Source organism: Oncorhynchus nerka, linkage group LG13 (assembly GCF_034236695.1).
Source record: "Oncorhynchus nerka isolate Pitt River linkage group LG13, Oner_Uvic_2.0, whole genome shotgun sequence".
NCBI classification, from domain to species: Eukaryota; Metazoa; Chordata; class Actinopteri; order Salmoniformes; family Salmonidae; genus Oncorhynchus; species Oncorhynchus nerka.
This window is the reverse complement of record NC_088408.1, coordinates 49,823,930-49,846,652: the sequence shown is the minus strand read 5'-3', so window position 1 is coordinate 49,846,652 and position 22,723 is coordinate 49,823,930. Positions and strand designations below refer to the sequence as shown.

Genomic DNA, 22,723 nt, shown 5'->3' with positions numbered 1-22,723 from the left:
GCCTTCGCCTCTCCCGAGTCCGTACGGGAGTTGCAGCAATGAGACAAGACAGTAACTACTAACAATTGGATAACACGAAATTGGGGAGAAAAAGGGGGTAAAAAATAATAATTATACTCTTAATTCTGTTTTAGTTCCTTACCTTCCAGTTTCTTGAGCAGGAAGGACTTGCCACTGCCCCACTGGGCGTACAAGCCCACACAGATGGGTGGCTGCATGGTGGGCTCACTGAGGATGTCTGCCAGGGCACTGCTGTACAGGTCATAACCCAGCATGTCTCCGTCAGACTCAGTAGGGGACAGGTGGCCTTGGAGGGGACACAGACAGACGGGAATGAGGTTACTTACAGCTCTACAATATCTACATTATTTACCGTTTATTTGGTTACAAGTCTACAATATTTATATTAGGTAATATGGTCAGAGAACAGTGGCTAAAATGTGACTCCCAGTCTTAGCGACTCCATCACACAGGTAACGTCCTTTATGGTGTTCTACTAGATTTCCACCGCCGAAAGTCACTGACCGAGCTTCCGGAGAGAAAGGATACTCACGGGCTCCAAAGATCTGGGTGAGGATGCTCTTCTGGTGGCTGCAGTCGATGTTGTAGGGCGTCTCGCCGGCCTTGTTGGGCCGGTACAGCAGGCGGCCATCTTTCGGGTTACGGAGGAGGAGCTCCGCCAGCCTGCGGCTCCGGCCACGTATGGCGATGTGGAGAGGGGTGTCGCCTCTCTAGTGGGAGACAGGTAGGATCAGACTTCTATCTACATAACTTGTGTCTTTTTGACATTCTGTGTGCCATGTATATGGTTTATTATACATTACATATGGACGGCAATAGATTATTGTACAGGTCGTTCGGAAGCTAGGTTTAATAAAGGTTAAATGGCTAAATATCTTGTACCTTATCCACAGCTGACACCTTGGCTCCTTTGTCCAGCAGAAGCTCCACTATGTCAATATTCCTCATCTTAATGGCCTTGATCAGAGGGCTCTCTGAATCCTGAGACAAAAAAACACATGATTATGGTTTGGAGAACAGTGACTACAGTAGGTGGCTGTGTATGTGTCTGGGTTGTCACATAGTGAAATATGGTTGCCTCTTACCTTGGTGCAGGTCTCCGTGTCGGGGTTGCACTGAAGGATATCTCTCACCATGGTGGCGTTGCCTTTCTCCACGGCCCAGTACAAGGCTGTCTTGTTATCCTACAAGAGGTCAAAATGTATTGTTGTAAGGCAGTTGAGGTGAATTGTATGTACCTTCTTCTATAATGTAGTACTGTGTCTCCATCTCAAATGGCATACCATCCCCTAAATAGTGCACTACTGTTGACCAGATTCCCTATGGGCCCTGGTCAACAGTAGTCCACTATATAGGGCAGCCTTTATTTAAGTATGGGTTTGGGTTGCGACGTGTCAATTACTGGAATTGATTTGGCCAAGTGCAACTGCGCAATCTGTTCAGTGCACTCTCTGCTTAGCAGCTGTGTCTCTGGTCAGTTTGGCAGCAGCGCGAGTGGGAGGGAGAGTGCGTATGCTTCGTGGTTTGCCGGATCTTTTTTGGGCAGATTTCTTGAAGATCAGTCTGCGACCCACACGATGCAGCGTTGTCGTTCAGCACTAGATGATGCGCTGTCAGCCACTGACTTGTCATTCCCACTCGCCATTGAATGGACTCAAGCTAGCCACAAGTTCTGACTGAGCGCAATCGTCACGAAGCGCAAATACAGCGATGAGTTCTCTCTCTTGGTTTCACACACATTTTGAGAAATAACGAAGAGCGCCCACAATGTGTTTTGTGCGGGGAAGTGCTTCGTAAATGAGTCTCTCAAAATGAACTAATTAAATGACACACCCTGACCAAACATCCACAGCATGAAGTTAAATCAGGGAGTTCTTTCAGAACAGGGCAGAATACTTCAGGAAACAGTGCTTGGACGGTGGAAGAGTAAGTCAGTTAGCAAAGCATTGTTGTCATTTTATAACAGGTGATGGATGACAAGCAGAAATAAGGGAGTATTATCTCTGACAGTAGTCGATGTGAGTTTCTCTTTCAAACAATCCCCTTGTACACAGCTAATAGCCAGCTAGCTAAAGTCAACTTTAGCCAAAGCAAGATAGCTAGATACTGATAGTGCAACCCTAAGTAACAGTACCTATACAGTAAGATGAACAGTAGGCCAGACTATTTTTCATCTGTACTGTTACTTAGGGTTGCACTATCAGAAACTCAGCCTGTGTGTGTGTGTTCTGTTATACATCTGTGTGATGTGATCAATCAGTTTATTCCGGTTCAGAATGATAATGCTTTCTTGTATTTTAACAGCGACAGTTCCAACCGAGACAGATATAGAAGAGAGTTTTTAAATGGGAAGAATAAACATGAATAGCTATTTATATGGGTATTTTATTATTATTTGTTTCTGTCTACATTGCATTTGGTTTAGGCATAAGAGCAATATAATGTACCAATATGTACGTATAGTTGCATGTTTTCATAAGCTTGGGTCCCCGAAAAACACAGAATTTCTCATTTGGGTTCCAGGCTGAAAAAGTTGAAGAACCTCTGATATAGGATACAGGGTGCAATTTTCGATGCGCGGTATGCGTCTTATCTGAAGTAGCTAGGTGTCAGACTCATTACCTGTCCTCTGATGTCGATATCAGCGTATTTGTGCAGCAGAGCCCTCACTATCTCCACATGGCCTCCTCTCACTGCCCCGATAAGCACCGTGTCTCCACTCTGTACAACACACACACACACAATAGGTCACCATACAGCACTACATCCACATCTCAATACAGCACCTATAATACAAAATATGTGTCTGCGTGTGCTCCTTTGCTCACTCTGTCTGGTATGTTGACGTAGGTGCCAGCGTCCAGCAGGTCCTGTACTATCTCAGTGTAGCCCTCCTTGGCAGCGATCATCAGCGCTGTGTTTCCGTCCTTTTCCGTCATGTTCACGTTAGGGTTCCTCTTCAGAAGCTCCTTCACCACCTCAGTGAAACCTCCCTTCACTGCCACAATCAGAGCTGTCATCGAGTTCTACAAGGGGTGGGATGGAGAGAGGGAGGGAGGGAATGAGGGACAGTGGAAAGAGAGGGGGGGGGGGGGACAGAACAAAAGGGAGAAAAGAGAGACAGAGGAGGACAGGAAAGAGATAGAATGAGGAGAGGAGTAGAGAGAGCCGTGTGATAACGATGATAGTAAATCAATCCAGAGTAACTACGCTTAATGTACGAAGCAGTTCTCTAGGACTTTAAGCAAATGATAAAACAGTGAGAGGTGTAGACCGGAGGGATGTTGAGAGACAGACCCTCAGTCTGCTGCTCTCTCCCTCCGCTGAGACTGACCATCAGATGCAGGCACCGTCAGCCCAGTAAAATGAAAAGCTAATTATTTAAATGTGTGCTCACTCAGCTGTGCCTCACAAGTAATACAACAATGTATCTATTACCAATGTGATCACACAGCCTCCATCAAATTTTGAAATATAATTTTTAAAAATGTCCTGAACCTCAATGCATTGGCAGGTAAATTCAAGCAAAGCCAATATGAAGCGATAATGTATTGGGCCTATAGCTTACTGCACAAACCTCATTGCTACAGTACTGTTTTTAATTGGTTAATGTTGCATAGGCTTACGTTTTTTTAGTCATGTTAATTTAAAAAATCAGAGCGGTAGATCGGCATGCATTTTGACTCAGAAAGTGATCTTGACTCAGAAAAAGGTTGGTGACCACTGGTGTAGATTGCAGACATACCGCCCCCTCCTGGTCGACATCGGCTCCGTTCTCCAGCAGGTGCATCACACAGTCAAAATGGCCCTTCCTGGCTGCCCAGATCAGAGGGGTAGTGCCATACTGAGAGAGGGAAAGACACACACACACACACACAGTTATCAATACTGGCACAGGTCACTATTTCTGGCCAAACTGGGCCACCACTAACCCAAAGGTTGGCATTGCCCAGCCATGCTGCCCAATCTGTTGTCTCACCTTGTCAGAGCAGTTGACCTTGGCTCCATTTTCCAGCAGGACCTGCACGATCTCAGCATGACCTCTGCCTGCTGCCCAGATGATGGGGTACACACTGTATTGCTGATGGCAGAGAGAGCGCGAAAAAGAGACTTAGTGAGTCCCAAATGGCACCCTACTCCCTACACAGTGCACTACTTTTGGATGTATTACCCTATGTATAATACATGGGGAATAGTGTATCCCTCTTCACCCATAAATATGTGTATAATACTTGGGGAATAGCCATGAATTAAAGGCCGCCCACAGGAGGGAATGCAGTCCAGAGGTGTGGTTGTTTCCAGGAGCATGGGGGTAATGGAGTCTGATACGTTGGAAGTTATGGGTAACAAGATGGACGCGTGCCTCCTGGGCCCCACCACCTCTGGTGCCTTTGGTTTCTGTTGTTTTATTTGGTATGTTTTATATTCATTATTGAGGGAAAATGTAGTTACTACGACTGTGATTGTCTCACCTAGTTATCTTAAGTTGAATGCATTTGACATTTTAGTCATTTTTTGCAGACGCTCTTATCCAGAGCGTCTTATACAGTAGTGAGTGCATACATTTTCATACAGGTCCCCCGTGTTTATCAAACCCACAACCCTGGCGTTGCAAGTGCCATGTTCTACCAACTGAGCCAAACGGGACCACTAACAGTAGGTTGCTCTGGAGAAGATCATCTGCTAAATGACTAAAATGTCAAATGTCTGAGACGGGTCATGATGACTGCTCACCTGTCCAGTAGTGTTGGGGTTGGCTCCGTGGTCAAGGAGAACCTTGGTTACCTCCACGCGGCCCTTGTAGGCAGTCCACATCAGGGCCGTCCAGCCTCCCTACAGAACACCAAACACACAACCTCAATTGCTGTACAAAAACATTCTCCTGCACACATTACAGTACCTTTAGGGCTTTTGCACACAAAACATTACAAACCTAGCCTGTACATTGGAAAGCATGTTAATTTAATAGTTATGTGTTTTTGTAGAAAAAAGAAGGTAGGGAAGTGCTGCTAAGGTACACAACAGAGGCCGACCGATTAATTAGGGCCGATTAATTAAGGCCGATTTCAAGTTTTCAAAACAATCGGTAATCAGCGTTTTTTGACGCCGATTACACTGCAATCCACGAGGAGACTGCGAGGCAGGCTGACCACCTGTTACGCGAGTGCAGCAAGGAGCCAAGGTAAGTTGCTAGCTAGCATTAAACTTATAAAAAACAATCAAACTACACATGGTTGACAATATTACTAGTTTAACTAGCTGGTCCTGCATTGCACATAATCAATTAGATTGCCTGTTAATTTATCATCGAATCATAGCCTACTTCACCAAACGGGTGATGATTTAACAAAATCACATTCGCGATAAAAACACAATCGTTGCACCAATGTACCTAACCATAAGAACGTGACATGTCAGAATAATAGTAGAGAGAATGATTTATTTCAGCTATTATTTCTTTCATCACATTCCCAGTGGGTCAGAAGTTTACATACACTCAATTAGTATTTGGTAGCATTGCCTTTAAATTGTTTAACTTGGGTCAAACGTTTTGGGTAGCCTTCCACAAGCTTCCCACAATAAGTTGGGTGAATTTTGGCCCATGAATTTTGGACAGAGCTGGTGTAACTGAGTCAGGTATGTAAGGCCTCCTTGCCCGCACACACATTTTCAGTTCTGCCCACAAATGTTCTATAGGAATGAGGTCAGGGCTTTGTGATGGCCACTCCAATAACTTGACTTGGTTGTCCTTAAGCCATTTTGCCACAACTTTGGAAGTATGCTTGGGGTCATTGTCCATTTGGAAGACCCATTCGCAACCAAGCTTTAACTTCCTGACTGATGACTTGAGATGTTGCTTCAATATATCCACATAATTTCCCCCCCTCATGATGCCATCTATTTTATGAAGTGCACCAGTCCCTCCTGCAGCAAAGCACCCCCACAACATGGTGCTGCCACCGCCGTGCTTCACGGTTGGGATGGTGATCTTCAGCTTGCAAGCCTCCCCCTTATTCCTCCAAACATATTGATGGTCATTATGGCCAAACAGTTCTATTTTTGTTTCATCAGACCAGAGGACATTTCTCCAAAAAGTACAAACTTTGTACCCACATGCAGTTGCAAACCGTAGTCTGGCTTTTTATGGCGGTTTTGGAGCAGTGGCTTCTTCCTTGCTGAGCAGCCTTTCAGGTTATGTCGATATAGGACGGGTGCACTTCATATATAGATACTTTTGTACCTTTTTCCTCCAGCATCTTCACAAGGTCCTTTGCTGTTGTTCTGGGATTGATTTGCACTTTTCGCACCATAGTACGTTCATCTCTAGGAGACAGAACGCATCTCCTTCCTGAGCAGTATGACGGCTGCGTGGTCCCATGGTGTTTATACTTGCGTACTATTGTTTGTACAGATGGACGTGGTACCTTCAGGCGTTTGGAAATTGCTCCCAAGGATGAACCAGACTTGTGGAGGTCTACAATTCCTGGCTGGCCTTGGCTGATTTATTTTGATTTTCCCATGATGTCAAGCAAAGAGGTCTTGAAATTCAGGTCGGCCTTGAAATTCATCCACGGGTACACATCCAATTGATTCAAATGACGTCATTTAGCCTATCAGGAGCTTCTAAAGCCATGACATCATTTTCTGGAATTTTCCAAGCTGTTTAAAGGAACAGTCAATTTAGTGTATGTAAACTTCTGACCCACTGGAATTGTGATACAGTGAATTAACAATTGTTGGAAAAATTACTTGTGTCATGCACAAAGTAGATTTCCTAACCGACAAGAAATGTATGGAGGGGTTGAAAAATGAGTTTTAATGACTCCAACTTAAGTGTATGTAAACTTCCGACTTTAACTGTAGTTAAAAAAGTTCATGTTAGCAGGCAATATTAACTAGGGAAATTGTGTCACTTCTCTTGCGTTCAGTGCAAGCAGAGTCAGGGTATATGCAGCAGTTTGGGCCGCCTGGCTCGTTGCGAACTGTGTGAAGACCATTTCTTCCTAACAAAGACCGTAATTAATTTGCCAGAATTTTACATAATTATGACATAACATTGAATGTTGTGCAATGTAACAGCAATATTTAGACTTAGGGTTGCCACCCGTTCAATAAAAGGGAACGGTTCCGTATTTCACTGAAATAATAAACGTTTTGTTTTCGAAATGATAGATTTCAGATTTGACCATATTAATGACCTAAGGCTCGTATTTTTGTATGATAGTTTTATTATAATTAAGTTTATGATTTGATATTTGATAGAGCAGTCTGACTGAGCGGTGGTAGGCAGCAGCAGGTTCGTAAGCATTCATTCAAACAGCACTTTCCTGCGTTTGCCAGCAGCTCTTCGCAATGCTTGAAGCCCAGCACTGTTTATGACTTCAAGCCTATCAACTCCCGAGATTAGGCTGGCAATACTATAGTGCCTATAACAACATCCAATAGTCAAAGGTATATGAAATACAAATGGTATAGAGAGAAATAGTCCTATAATAACTACAACCTAAAACTTCTTAACTGGGAATATTGAAGACTCATGTTAAAAGGAACCACCAGCTTTCATATGTTCTCATGTTCTGAGCAAGGAACGTAAATGTTAGCTTTTTTACATGGCACATATTGCACTTTTACTTTCTTCTCCAACACTATTTTTTGCATTATTTAAACCAAATTGAACATGTTTCATTATTTGATTTTATTTATGCATTATATTAAGTTAAAATAAAAGTGTTCATTCAGTATTGTTGTAATTGTCATTATTACAAATATATATATACACATTTATTTAAAATATTATATATATATATAAATATATATATATATATATATATATATATATATATTTTTTTTTTTATAAAATTTAAAAAATATTAATTGGCCAATTAATTGGATTCTGCTTTTTTTGGTCCTCCAATAATCTGTATCGGCGTTGAAAAATCAGAATCGGTCCACCTCTGGTACACAATAGTGGATTTTGGTAGACAGAAGGTGCTCTTTGGTAACAGGGGTAAATTGGTTATCAAAAAGATAGGAGGACCAAGGCACTCTTCATATAATTAATTAAAAGGCCTTTATTTCTATGGCATGTTCAATGGAAACAAAGACTAAAAACTCTGTTTTTATTGAAAGTACTAACTGAAGTGGACTGAACAAGCATACAAATCAAGTTTATACAATCACCAACACATTACAGTTATTACTGATTGTGGCCTGTTGAACTGACTGAGTGTCTCACCATGTCTCTGTGTTCCATGTAAGCACTGCTTTCTAGCAGCTCCTTCACCACATCTACATGGCCCTCCTTAGCAGCACAGATCAGAGCAGACCAGCAGTCCTGAGGAAAGGAGAATACCACATCACATCCTACCGGTCACCATGGAAACAGGGAGACGACCATGACTACCGTTACGATGGAGACCTCAGGCAAAGTTCACAGTGATTGGCACATTCCCAATGACTGTCATACTGAACTGAATGTATTCATGTCGGCCTTGAAATGAACGTGTGTGTGTGTTTATCCATTGAGCTCTCCTACTCACCACATCGTCCAGGTTAACATTGGCTCCTCTCCTGATGAGCTCCTGTACTATCTCAATACTGCCCTGCTCTGAAGCCAGCATCAGGGGTGTCTGCCCATTCTGTTAGGGAGGGGGCAAAGGCAAGCAATTAGAAAGACCTAACACAATGAATGATCTCTCTTTATACAGTAATAGACCTCATCTTCATTAGAACAAATTTATTAGACTGTGTTTCCCAAATGGAACCCTATTCTGTATATAGGGCACTACTTTTGAGTAGGACCCATAGAACTCTGGTCAAAAGTAGCACACTACAAGGTGATAGGGTGCCAGTTAGAACACAGCCTATATATAATAACTATAGCTATATTAGTAGACCTGTAGGCCTATTAGATAGTATGAGGATACTCACGTCACTCCTGCCGTCCACCTCCTTGAACTTGTCCAGGTGGGCCTTGAGTGCTGCCAGGTTCTCCTCCTCCACGTAGCTGAAGAGGTTCTGGATGGCCAGAGTGGTCATCTTGATGGAGGTGGTGGTGTCCATGGCTGCAGCTACTTCTCCTCAACCCCAGTGCACCTGCATGGTGAGAGATCATAGAAATAGACCGCTTCACTTCAATGCGTACTCTCAAAATGGCTGCCAAACCACCCATTATGGCATAATTGACTCCAATGGGAACCCCCGTTCTACTCATTCTAATTCTGTGGAAGAAAGACAGGATAGTAGTCATGGGAAGCTAACAAAAACGTAATAAACACAATATATAGCTTAGCACCAATAACAGCAACATACATGCTTTTCCCCTCACTTGTTATAGGCTACCTTTCATTTATAAAAAGGCTAGACTATATCTATATTTTTTATATAAAAAGCAGTGTGAAACAGTGACCATAGAAATATAATTAATAGAATGTGCTTGGAACCGCTAACCATGGGGAGCTCCATTCTAATTCTATGGTGGGTGGTGACCATGTGAGATGGAGATATAACAGAGCACATAGCCTAGTTATCTGACCCTGGCAGGCAGCCAGTGGGTCGACTCACTCCTGGCAGATGCAAGCAATATCACACTCAGAGACTCAAGACCCATCACTCACTACTTTGGTGACAGGATTTTCACCCAGGCAGTCACAGCAGGAAGAGTTGAAAGAGATGTTTGCTTGGTTTATTCAAGTTCTCCTGGCTGCTATCATCATCTGCCATTAATGTATTTTCTCACTCAGAGAATAGCCTCTGCTTGGAAATGCATACAGTCTTCTTCCTATTTTACCGGCACACAAAATGGTAGTTAGTCTAAATTTAGTTTTTTAGTTCTCAAAGCATGTGCCGTTATTAGTCCTGGGCTAAAGTGTTATTACAATGTTATTATCCATTTGTTTTGGGCATAGAAAAAAAATATACAGTAGCCTAAGTCATACTAGAAATTCACGGGTAACACACCAATGGCATAGAAAATATTACAACCCCAAAATATATAAATGAAAACCAAACAGTGCATGTTCACATGATTTTCATGATGGTCTTCATCCATAACCGTCGTTACACGGTTATTCGGTAATTGTGCCAGCGCTATCCATAATGTACTCTCTCCATAAAACTGGTCAGTTTTATTACACTAACTATATACCTATCCGACACAATACAGACAAATACAGACAATTTAGCTTACAATTCATCCAGCCAAGCCTACAGTGTACAATGTAACCTTAAAATGCATGGCAGGGCGCACTTAATCAAGGCTCAAAAATGAACCCATTCTGTATGACATGAAACAATGTCTAGATTAACCAGCCTGGCAGTGCTGGCAGGCTGACAGCCAGTAAAGAAAGCATTCCTTCCATCACCACAGAGAGAGCACAGCACAAGCCCTCCTGCACTCTCACACACAAACACCCTCCAGCATTCCACCACACAACACCCAGGGCCTGTTGCAGCAACAGTAACACAACAGCTGAAAGCAGCCACAAAGAATAGAAAATGGAGGCAAGGCAGCCAGCAAAACATCAAAACACATCACTGTGTGCTGCATTGCTGCCAATACCATTAACCTGTCGGCTGTCGCACACAGACAGAAGACAAGGCGCAATTATTACACTGTTACAACCGTGCAATCTTACCTATGGGAATAACAGGCCTACTGTTCTCTATGTGGGTTATTTTTGGCTACTCTCGTTTCGCTCTAACTTTTGTCTCCACATACAGCGGTCCTGGCTAAACCTATTGACTAGGCTATTCTCCCTGGCTGTGGCTGCTGATATTGAATTATGTATGAGAATGAGATACCACTCAGCCTCTCTGGCACATGCTCAGAGGACATAGCACAGTGGAGAAAACAGGCCCAATATAGGCCAGTGGTACCACTGACCTAGGGAGTATAATATCAATCAATCAAATGTATTTTATAAAGCCCTTATTACTTAATCAGTTGGTAACGTCAATACTATGATGTAGGCCTAGTTGTGAGGATGGTTTGAACCGTTAAGACCTTCCTGTCTATCTGTGGTATACAACGAATAGCCTATTTGTCACGTGTGCTCCCTCTCCGGACTCTAGGTCACAAGGCTGCTCGTTACGCGCACCTGCGTGTCTTCAGACTCACCTGGACTCCATCACCTCCCTGATTACCTTCCCTATATATGTCACTCCCTTTGGTTCCTTCCTCAGGCGTTATTGTTTCTGTATTATGTCTGTGTGCTGTTAGTGTTTGTCTTGTATTATGTTGCGTTTATTTATTAAAACACGCACTCCCTGAACTTGCTTCCCGACTCTCAGCACACATCGTTACACTATAGCCCTAATTGGACATTGTACAGTATCTGTGGTATGCAGAGGATCAGGGGTTGTGTTAAAAGCAGAATTGTGTGTTTTCAAGCAAAGAAAATTATTAAATGCATAAGAAATATCTTTGCTGCACTTCTCTCTCACTCCTTTTCTCAGTTTAGCCTACATTTTTTCTGGTAAAATGGATGATTAACTTAAAAGCATTAGGAAATGTAGCTGCCTATTTTCTTTCTATGGTAAAAAAAAGACCTTGCTTTTTTACTGTAAACAAATTTAGTTGTGGCCGATAGCCAAATTGCGTTGCATTTATGTTGTCATCTGATAAAAATGAAGCTATTTTCTTCCGAATGTGTTGCATGTTATGTGAAGTAGAAATATAGTTGCATACCCCTGATCCCTCTATGATGGGAAAAAAAACACTTGACTTTCAATATAAAATACAGGTGAAATGGTTTAAAATACAGGTGAAATTATTTTAATTTACATTGATTAGTGCTCTAAATGAGACCTCTGGAGAATATAGAAGGAATATGACTGCTTTTAAACTGGCAGCACAATTCTGATATATATTTTTTAATGTATTGGTCTTTTGATTAATCAATTCAGCTCACAAAAAAGAGCTGATGTGAAAAGATCTGATGTGATTGGTCAAAAGACCAAATAGTCGAAAAAAGATCAGAATTGGCTGATGTGAACGCAGCCAGGCTAGTCTATCAATACGAATCTTGAACGTTTAACCTACTTCAGTGTTTCTGTATGCTGTATCTATTTATGTTTTGTGCTTCTCTGTCCCGAAAGCAAAAGTACTGCAGAGTAATCATAGAGAAATTACATATGCTTGGAAAGTGCCTCAAAATAACTTAAAATAATAATGCAAGGTTTGGAAATGAGAGATTTACATAAATTATGCATTGTTTATGTGCGACACCACTTGTTGTATTGATACGATGCATCCGGCTACTAAACTCATCATCATCAGGATGTATCAAAAATGACTCGTTCGACCAATAGGGGCTAGCTAATTTCAATTTCCAACAACATTTAGATCGAGTGTATCTCGAAACGATCTATTTATCCCTATCGAATGTTAACGTTAGCTACCTAAACCATCGAATGGTAGCTTAGCGCGCTCTCGCGCTAACATCTTCTAAAATAAAATAAATAGCTTTTCGTTCCTGACTGCGACCATTATTGATTGCTGTATTTTTAATAAATGTCAATGACCGTAATTAGTTGATAACATTTGTCTGACAGCGAATATGACATTTGCTAAACGGCCAGATCTCAAACAAGAGAACATTCTGAACTGCTCGAGCTGTCAATTAAACGGCATCGATCAAAGGAGGACGCATTTTGATGTTCGTACGTGAGAAATGGCGATTCTCAGTCACATACCTCTGGAGTAAAACGTCTATAACTGTTCCACACTTCGGTGTTGTCGTCTCAATCCTCGATTTATATGCGTGTAAAGGCTCACGGGCTATTTATTCCCCATCCTCGACAACAGCCATTTTAGTGGACCAGAAAAATAGCACGTAAGGGTGGTTTCCTCACTGTTCGTCAACTCATCCTCCCCGCCTACAAAACTGTGACGTATGGGAGCTCTGAGAAGAAAATGTTGGAAAGATGCGGGGTCGATACTGTACAAGCTGAATTAGCCATTTACTAAAACTGCAACTTCAAAAATGATAATATTTTATTAACTGACTAGGAAATATTTAATATTATGTCAAAGCTTTTTGTGTGTGTTGTGGATGTGTTACACATTTCAGGTTATTGCTCTCATAAATTCCCTTGTTTGGTATCACATTCACTCTCGACCCTAATTTACGAAGGAGCTGCAGTTGTGTTGTGAGGAAAATAACACATTTTACCTGGCTGACTAATTAATGGTTATTATTTTATGTTGGGTCAAAGTCCAACATTTTATGAGGAGAGTAAAGGACATGTGCTGAGATGTTATGCTGCTATAGCCTGGGTCGCAGCTAGCCTAGGTATCGGCTAGATAGCAGCATTACTCAATGGTATCTGAAGGCAGTGTATAGGTTTATTCACCTGGCAGAAATATTCAATAGCTTCTGATGACCTACACTGACTATGACTAGGTTTCCATCCAATTGGCGACAAGATTTTCATGCAAATATTCTAGAATCTATGGAAGTGAAGAGAGGGCATATGAATAAAAAATTACATGTCCCTTGTTATGTCGAGATCACAATTTATTTTTCTCATGATCACTACATAACAAAATATCACAATTTTCTCGTGATCATGATAACAAAATGTTTTGTCGAGATCACGAGATAATCAAAAGTAGCACTTGTTCAGTTGCACGATAACCACCTCATCAAGGATCCCTGTGTTTGCAATTATCGCAATGTGCTCGTGGGGCATTAAGCCCTGAACATGCCTGACAGGCAGCTCTGTCTCCAAGGCCGTGTGCAGCACCCAAAACCACAGCCAATCGCAGCTAATTTGTCTACTCTTGTGTGCTAGCTAGTTAGCTAGATAGTCTTGTTAGCTAGCTTGTTATGTATGCTGGTTGTTAGTTTACATAACTTATATGTGTATAATTTTAAGAGACACCATGTTTTGTGGGTAATATTTACATTTACGGTGGGTGAGCTCCATTCCAGACAGGCTGATCAGATTATATTTCAGCCTCAGGGGCTGTTGGGCATTCACTCACTGCTGTACAATAGAAAAATTCAAGAGTGTGCTACGAAATGAATGTCAAAACATAGTTTTCTTTGCCTTATGTCTTTATAAATGACATAGAATGAATCATTAGATTGTTCTCTACAATATTATAACCTTAATGTACTTGACAGTGTCGATTAAATAAGAACGTTAACTTGATGTGCCCGTTCTTAGTTTAGACAGCGCCACTTGGTTGTGGCTCTTCCATATTTGCCGTTGTGAAGTTGTACTATTTGGAGGTGTTTTCACTGGTTGGACTAATCAAAATCAACTTGATATCTTCGCCATTTTCACCTCCAGATCCTAGGCTTTCAAATCAAATTTTATTGGTGCATACACATGTTAAGCAGATGTTTTTGCGGGTGTAGCGAAATGCTTGTGATTCTAGCTCCAACAGTGCAGTAATATCTAACAAGTAATGTCTAACAATTTAACATCAATACACAGAAATGTAAAATAATGTCGGAGCAGCATAGACTAAAATACAGTAGAATAGAATACAGTATATTCATATGAGATGAGTAGTGCAAAATATGTAAACATTATTAAAGTGGCCTGTGATTTCAAGTCTATGTATATAGGGCAGCAGCCTCTAAGGTGCTAGTGATGGCCTATAGTGGCTATATTCATTGCCTATATTGGCGATTCATCTCTGTTGAGAGGGGCTGTTTCTATGGTGATTTAAAGGGAAAGACTCAGAAATACACAATGAAAACAGAAACAGATTGTCTTCGCGGAGGGTGGGTATTGTCTCTTAGCTTAGTAAATAAATATATATTTTATCCTTATTTAGTTTTGTATTCAGCAGATTTAATTTAGAAAATGACCATGTTTTCACTCACGAACCTGCAACCACTAGTTAGCTTGTCAGTTAACTTTCAAAGTTAGAGCCGTTCTGCTGCAGAGCAGCATGTCAGAGTTCTATTGACCAGTAACCACTTTTGATCATGCCTATGATGACATTCCGTTCACTCTAAACATGCTAAATTCTCAGACTAAATTGTCTGTAACATTTGCACCATATGGGAGAGACATGGGGTTTGACTATTGTTTTTCTGACAGAATTCTCTATTGAATGGACATATTTGTATAAACCTTGAATTAATTTATAATTTTATTGGTGAACACCCTAGAGGCTGATAAATCAGAATGCTTCCCTGTAGGCTGTTTCATAGGTAAGGCTCCTTGCAGGCAGATTACCTGTCAAAGTGCTTTATAGGCAGATACATATCTGATCCAGGGGGTGAGCTTTATTCCTGGCAGGCTCTTTCATAGGTAAAGCTTCTTACAGACAGCCTACAAGGCAGCATCCTGACTTGTCAGCCTCTTAGGCTGCCATTGAATCTGATCAGCCTGCCAGGAATAAAGCACACCCACTCTTGATCATATACAGTATTGGCCAAAAGTATTGAGAATGACACAAATATTAATTTTCACGAAGTTTGCTACCTCAGTTTGTATGATGGCAATTTGCATATACTCCAGAATGTTATGAAGAGTGATCAGATGAATTGCAATTAATTGCAAAGCCCCTCTTTGCCGTGCAAATGAACTGAATCCCGCCAAAATATTTCAACTGCATTTCAGCCATGCCACAAAAGGACCAGCTGACATCATGTCAGTGATTCTCTCGTTAACACAGGTGTGTGTTGATGAGGACAAGGCTGGAGATCACTCTGTCATGCTGATTCAGTTCGAATAACAGACTGGAAGCTTCAAAAGGAGGGTGTTGCTTGGAATCATTGTTCTTCCTCTGTCAACCATGGTTACCTGCAAGGAAACATGTGCCGTCATCATTGCTTTGCACAAAAAGGGCTTCACAGGCAAGGATATTGCTGCCAGTAAGATTTCACCTAAATCAACCATTTATCTGATCATCAAGAACTTCAAGGAGTGCAGTTCAATTGTTGTGAAGAAGGCTTCAGGGTGCCCAAGAAAGTCCAGCAAGCGCCAGGACCGTCTTCTAAAGTTGATTCAGCTGCGGGATTGGGGCACCACCAGTACAGAGCTTGCTCAGGAATGGCAGCAGGCAGGTGTGAGTGCATCTGCACGCACAGTGAGGTGAAGACTTTTGGAGGATGGCCGGTGTCAAGAAGCACAGCAAAGAAGCCACTTCTCTCCAGGAAAACATCAGGGACAGACTGATATTCTGCAAAAGATACAGGGATTGGACTGCTGAGGACTGGGGTAAAGTAATTTTCTCTGATGAATCCCCTTTCCGATTGTTTGGGGCATCAGGAAAAAAGCTTGTCCGGAGAAGACAAGGTGAGAGCTACCATCAGTCCTGTGTCATGCCAACAGTAAAGCATCCTGAGAGCATTCATGTGTGGGGTTGCTTCTCAGCCAAGGGAGTGGGCTCACTCACAATTTTGCCTAACACATCCATGAATAAAGAATGGTACCAACACATCCTCCGAGAGCAACTTCTCCCAACCATCAAGGGACAGTTTGATGATGAACAATGCCTTTTCCAGCATGATGTAGCACCTTGCCATAAGGCAAAAGTGATAACTAAGTTACTCGGGGAACAAAGCATCGATATTTTGGGTCCATGGCCAGGAAACTCCCCAGACCTTAATCCCATTGAGAATTTGTGGTCAATCCTCAAGAGGCAGGTGGACAAACAAAAACCCACATATTCTGACAAACTTCAAGCATTGAATATGCAAGATGGGCTGCTATCAGTCAGGATGTGGCCCAAAAGTGAATTGACAGCATGTCAGCGCTGATTGCAGAGGTCTTGAAAAAGAAGGGTCAACACTGGAAATTTTGACTCTTTGCATCAACTTCATGTAATTGTCAATAAAAGCCTTTGACGCTTATGAAATGCTTGTAATTATACTTCAGTATTCCATAGTAAAAAAATATCTAAAGATACTGAAGCAGCAAACTTAGTGGAAATGTATATTTGTGTCATTCTCAAAACCTTTGGCCACGACTTACATAATGCCCTGACTGACTGCTAATCTGCCTGCAAGGAGCTTACCTATGAAACTGCCTTCAAGGCAGAATCCTGATTTATCAACCTCAAGCTCCAAGGCTGAAATTAAATCTAATCAGCCTGTTAGGAATGGATCTCCCCCACTCTGTAAATGTAAATATGCTATTATCCATAAATCATGAAGTGTCCCAATTACACTGTGTACAAAACATTAGGAACAAAACGGGGTGCAACTCAATAATAGGAAGGTGTTCCTAATGTTTTGTGCACTCAGTGTATACATAACAGTTATGCAAGATAATAACCAGCAGAGATAACAAGCTAGCTAGCTCGCTCGCAAGACTAGCCAAATTAGCTACGTTGTTGCTTGCATGCGATTGGCTGTGGTCTTGGGGGTGGCACACAGCCTAGGAGACAGCCTGTCAGGCATCATTCAGGGTTTAAATGCCCCAGGACCTCTTAGCTCAAGTTAATGGACGTTTAGCTTGCTTCCATTCTAATTTATAAACTGATAATGAGCTCCAAACACAAATGAAAGCATGATGTTAACATAAAATGTACCACCCCTTAGTGTAGCAATCAATAAAAAGTAACGCTGATCCACCTTAGCCTCTGCCGACTCAGCCATACTGTCAATCAATTTTCCACAATGTATCTTTATCTCCAGAAAACAACTTTTTTATGTCATGATCATGCGATAAATCAATTGTGATATCTACATAATGAGGGAATTACTTTTGTATTGATAGGTTCTCTGGATTTTCGTAATAAACCGTTTATTATGCGCATTTTTTCATTTTTTTGTTGCAGATTAAAACCAGAGCGCAATGAAGCATTGCACCCAAAATGTAATTGTAAAATCTAAAGTTCAGTATGTTTCCATCACATTGTAAACTTTTCCACTATTTGTATCACAAAAACTGTTGTGTTAAATAACAAATGTGCCTACTCTGGTTTTGACACGTGCGCTCTAACCCAAACTCGCAGATACAGTGTGGGTATGCTGTGCGGGTAGGCTCGTCTACATGATATTATGGATAAAAGCGAAAATATGTGTATTTGTCAAACGGTAGTTAAGAATCGATCATCATGGAATCAGAATAAGACCCTCGATATGTATTGGAAATTATCATTAAGATCACCGTGAAATTCATCATCATAATTTATTTCATCAGTAGCCTGATAAACTGCGTGATATCTGAAATCGTAGTGGGAGGACCACACACCATATCATCATGTGACTCCAAGTTCACTTCGATATGATGGTTATTATATCAATATTTGCGCATAAAGGTGTTTCCACCGCCATTTCTCGCATAATTAATTTGAGACACAAAAAGATCCCACCATGTCGAACGAACAAATGATCTGTCTGCATTTCTAAAATTGCACCATAACTTCCTGTTTCCATCACAGCTGTCGTGATTTTTATAGGGTATGACTTTACTTTCGTAAAAACTGGATGGAAACGTGGTTACTGACACAGAGGCAGGTGCCTGTGAAAAGCTACAGGCCTACATTTCTGAGCTCTGACTGGTTTACCTGCTAGCAGTAGAACTAATACTGTGCCTTAAATAGACCCACCTACAGTGGCCTATGTGGAGGTAATACTCTAGCCAATCAAACAGTGCTGTCAGGGAGTAAACAAAAAAGGTTTCCCAAGAGAAATACAATGTCTTTGACTTGTAAATTAAGCCTTGGAGGTTGTAAATTGGGGATCTTTAAGTATTTTTTTTTTCAATCATGCCCTGCTCAGTAATCTTGTCCACCAGCCAGCTCTCTCTCTGTCAAACTTATACGGTAGCAATTGAGCCTTAGGACAAGGTTCTCCTGTGTAATAACACTGTAATAAGAACAATTACACCACAGTTATTCATTAGCCTTTTGCATATCACACTTACTATGTCAAGTTGCGAAAAGATCAATCTTTTAATCACATCATATACAAAAACAAACCATCCACATCATCCACATGAACAAGTAGCGCGGTTGGCTGAGGGGTTAGGATGAGCGCACCATTCTCCTTTCACCAGGGCCCCAAGCAAAGGTTTCTCACAATTACCATAGTTAACTCACAATAGACTCAAGAAGAAGTAGGTTTAGTTTTCACTTCCCCCTGTAATGAAAATAGAATCAGAACTGTCTGAAGAAGAGGAGTGTTCATAAATACTGTAATGTTGTCCCTTTCACCTCCAACTTAACAGTATGTCAGGTTGATTTTCTTACCTTAACACCACCTTTTCACCTTTGTCGAACATACCACAAGTCCATTGGAATCACATAAATAACAAGTACATGAAATGACAAAACATTGACCTCTACACATGGAAATACTACACCATCTTGCCTCTCACACTACTGACACACATAAATCATGAATAAGTAGGAGTTAGTAACTACTCTTGGTGCCGTTATGTAAAAAGCATACAATGACTTAACTGAATAAAACAGCAGTGGCATTGAAGTCAGTCCATAACATCACTCAGTAAAAGCAAACAGTCTGGAGTAGGTCCTTGGATGTCACCATATCCCTAAATAGTGCATTACTTTTGACCAGGGCCCTTAGGGCTTTGGTCAAAATAACTGTACTGCTGTATGTAGGGAAAGGGGTGCAATTTGTACACATTCCATGTTGAGACTATGAATCATATCATGTAAAAAGACATTGAGAACACTGCCATCTTGTTTTCCTTCTCTTTAATTCTTCTAACTTCCTGTATCATAGAGAAGTTAACTTACATTTGCTTTTCACCAGGACTAAAACACCAATTTGTCACCGTTAACTGAGAGAACACTTCAATCTCGCCCACCTGATACTAAAACCTGTTCACCTCAAGTGAGAAACACAGCCCAGACAATATCCAATGTGAGAAGGATACACAAAAGCTTAAAAAAAAGATTGTGGAGAAAGAGACAAAGGGTATAAGGCAAGTCTGCATACTCCCATAATACAGTAATAGTACAATACTGGCATTTCATCACCGGGACCCATCCATCCCACTCCACCCCAGACACAAATCATCATAATACAGTAGAGATGCATCCCAAATGGCACCCTATTCCCTTTGAAGTGCACTAAATAGGGAATATAGTGCCATTTTGGACATATCCCAAAGCCATACATCCTTCCCTCCATGGTGTGGTTGCTGCTCAGTCTCAGTGCCATGTGACTGAATGAGAATCATCATCCCACTCCAAAACAGAGACAAACAGAGGCAGGTTGGTCAGGTTTGTCAGAGTTTGTTTGTTAGAATCTACTCCTCTATCCACCTCGCTCTCTCTCTTTATAAGTGGATTTAATACAGTGTTGGACAGTCCCCTGCAGTCCTCGGTGCTAGTCTCTCTGTGTGTCCACCGTTAGCTGGTCTGGTTCTGCTTCATGTGGCCTTGGTCTTCTGGTTGCAGTTGCTGTCTGTGGAGGTGGAGTCCAGGTGGGAGAGGATGGGGGCCAGATGCAGGCCTTTCTGCTGCTCTTTCAGGCGCAGGTGTCGGGGCTTGACTGGCAGGGCTACGGCCAGGAGAACACAGCCGATGTGGACGCTGAAGTACCAGGACCTGGGAGGGGAGAGGTGGGATGATTTAGGGATCAATATAAGAATCAGAATTTGACAACTTATAACAAATATTGCAAGGAATTTCTCTTGGTGTTGGACACCGAAAGTTCACATCAACTATCACAACAAGTTCATTCAACTTCTCAGAAAGGGGGAAAAAAAGCTACTGTGTAAGGATAATTATTGTCAACATCAAATGTGTTTAATGTCTTTGACTATTCTCAGAGATCAAACATCTAATCTCTCTAGAGCTTGCTAGCGCTATTCGTATTATAAATTCACTGAATAAAAATATAAAATGCAACAATTTCTAATATTTCACTAAGTTAGTTCTTAAAAGGAAATCAGTCAATTGAAATGCATTCATTAGGCCATAATCTATGCATTTCACATGACTGGGAATACAGATATGCATCGGTTGATCATAGATACTTTTTTAAAAAGGTAGGGGCGTGGATCAGAAAACCAGTTAGTATCTGGTGCGACCACCATTTGCCTCATGCAGCGCAACACATCTCCTTCGCATAAAGTTGATCAGGCTGTTGATTGTGGCCTGTGGAACATTGTCCCACTCCTCTTCAATGGCTGTGCGAAGTTGCTGGAGATTAGTGGGAACTGGAACACGCTGTCATACACGTCAATCCAGAACATCCCAAACATGCTCAATGGGTGACATGTCTGGTGACAATGCGAGCCATGGAAAAACTGGAACATTTTCAACTTCCAGGAATTGTGTACAGATCCTTGCGACATGGGGCCGTGCATTATCATGCGGAAACATGAAGTGATGGCGGCGGATGAATGCCACGACAACGGGCCTCAGGATCTCGTCACAGTATCTCTGCATTGAAATTGCCATAGATAAAATGCAATTGTGTTTGTTGTCTGTAGGTTATGCCTGCCCATATCATAACCCAACCGCCGCCATGGGGCACTCTGTTCACAACGTCGACATCAGCAAACCGCTCGCCAACACGACGCCATACACGCTGTCTGACATCTGCCCGGTACAGTTGATACAGCGATTCATCAATGAAGAGCACACTTCCCCCAGGGTGCCAGTGGTCATCGAAAGTGAGCATTTTCCCACTGAAATCGATTACGATGCCGAACTGCAGTCAGGTCAAGACCCTGGTGAGGACGACAATCACGTAGATGAGCTTCTTGAGGCAGTTTTTGAAATTTTGAACAGAAATTCTTTGGTTGTACAAACCCACAGTTTAATCATCTGTCCGGGTGGCTGGTCTCAGACGATCCTGCAGGTGAAGAAGCCAAATGTGGAGGTCCTGGGCTGTCGTGGTTACATTTGGTCTGCGGTTGTGAGGCCGGTTGGACGTACTGGCAAATTATCTAAAACTATGTTGGAGGCGGCTTATGGTCGAGAAATGAACAACAGCTCTAGTGGACATTCCTGCAGTCAGCGTGCAAATTGCACGCTCCCTCAAAATTTGAGACATCTGTGGCATTGTGTTGTGTGACAAAACCGCACATTTTAGATTAGGCTTTTATTGTCTCCAGCACAGGGTGCAAATGTGTAATGATCATGCGGTTTAATCAGCTTCTTGATATGCCACACCTTTCAGGTGGATGGATTATGTTGGCAAAGGAGAAATGCTAACTAACAGGGATGTAAACAAATTTGAGCACAACATTTTAGAGAAATAAGGTTCTTGTGCATATGGAACATTTCTGGGATCTTTTATTTCAGCTCATGGAACATGGGACCAACACTTTACATGTTGCATTTATATTTTTGTTCAGTGTATGTCTGTCAGAAGGACTAATGGTCCTCTACATTTCAGCGATAAATTAGACTGTTGGTCAGAGTTTTAGATAAAAACACAATTGTTCTTGCACTTCCATCCAAGGTCAAACTATGAATACTTTTTTTTAGACCTGAGTGAGGTAACGTACTATTCTCTGGATTTGTACCACACGGCACCTTATTCTCTATAGTGTGCACTACCCTATTCCCTATAACGTGCACTACTTTTGACCAGAGCCCTATAGGATGCCATTTACAGTTGAAGTCGGAAGTTTACATACACTTAGGTTGGAGTCACTAAAACTCGCTTTTCAATCACTCCACAAATTTCTTGTTAACAAACTATAGTTGTGGCAAGTCGGTTAGGACATCTACTTTGTGCATGACACAAGTCATTTTTTCAACAATTGTTTACAGACAGATTATTTCACTTATAATTCA

At 41.7% G+C, this 22,723-nt stretch overlaps 2 protein-coding genes across 9 annotated transcripts in view; both read right to left on the bottom strand.

Moving 5' to 3' along the window:
- Positions 1–12,890, bottom strand: part of kidins220b (kinase D-interacting substrate 220b) — a 41,058-nt gene extending 28,168 nt beyond the window's left edge. For 3 of the 5 annotated variants that reach the window (XM_029677262.2, XM_029677265.2, XM_065026464.1), the window contains exons 1-13: positions 12,718–12,889; positions 8,953–9,117; positions 8,562–8,660; positions 8,258–8,356; positions 4,756–4,854; positions 4,001–4,102; positions 3,767–3,865; positions 2,850–3,047; positions 2,644–2,742; positions 1,107–1,205; positions 904–1,002; positions 554–731; positions 143–307 (exon numbers count right to left, since the gene is read on the bottom strand). In XM_029677262.2, coding sequence (XP_029533122.1) covers positions 143–307; positions 554–731; positions 904–1,002; positions 1,107–1,205; positions 2,644–2,742; positions 2,850–3,047; positions 3,767–3,865; positions 4,001–4,102; positions 4,756–4,854; positions 8,258–8,356; positions 8,562–8,660; positions 8,953–9,084 — 1,468 coding nt within the window. In that variant the 5' untranslated portion in view covers positions 9,085–9,117; positions 12,718–12,889. Of the gene's footprint in view, positions 1–142; positions 308–553; positions 732–903; positions 1,003–1,106; positions 1,206–2,643; positions 2,743–2,849; positions 3,048–3,766; positions 3,866–4,000; positions 4,103–4,755; positions 4,855–8,257; positions 8,357–8,561; positions 8,661–8,952; positions 9,118–9,638; positions 9,656–12,717 lie in introns of those variants that run through there. The other 2 variants (XM_029677264.2, XM_065026463.1) reach the window with 2 other exon arrangements.
- Positions 12,891–18,873: 5,983 nt separating this feature from the next.
- The window catches only part of mboat2b (membrane bound O-acyltransferase domain containing 2b), a 58,832-nt gene continuing 54,982 nt past the window's right edge, over positions 18,874–22,723 (bottom strand). For all 4 annotated transcript variants that reach the window (XM_029677257.2, XM_029677259.2, XM_029677260.2 and 1 more), the window contains one exon: positions 18,874–20,518. In XM_029677257.2, coding sequence (XP_029533117.1) covers positions 20,341–20,518 — 178 coding nt within the window. In that variant the 3' untranslated portion in view covers positions 18,874–20,340. The remainder of the gene's footprint in view (positions 20,519–22,723) is intronic.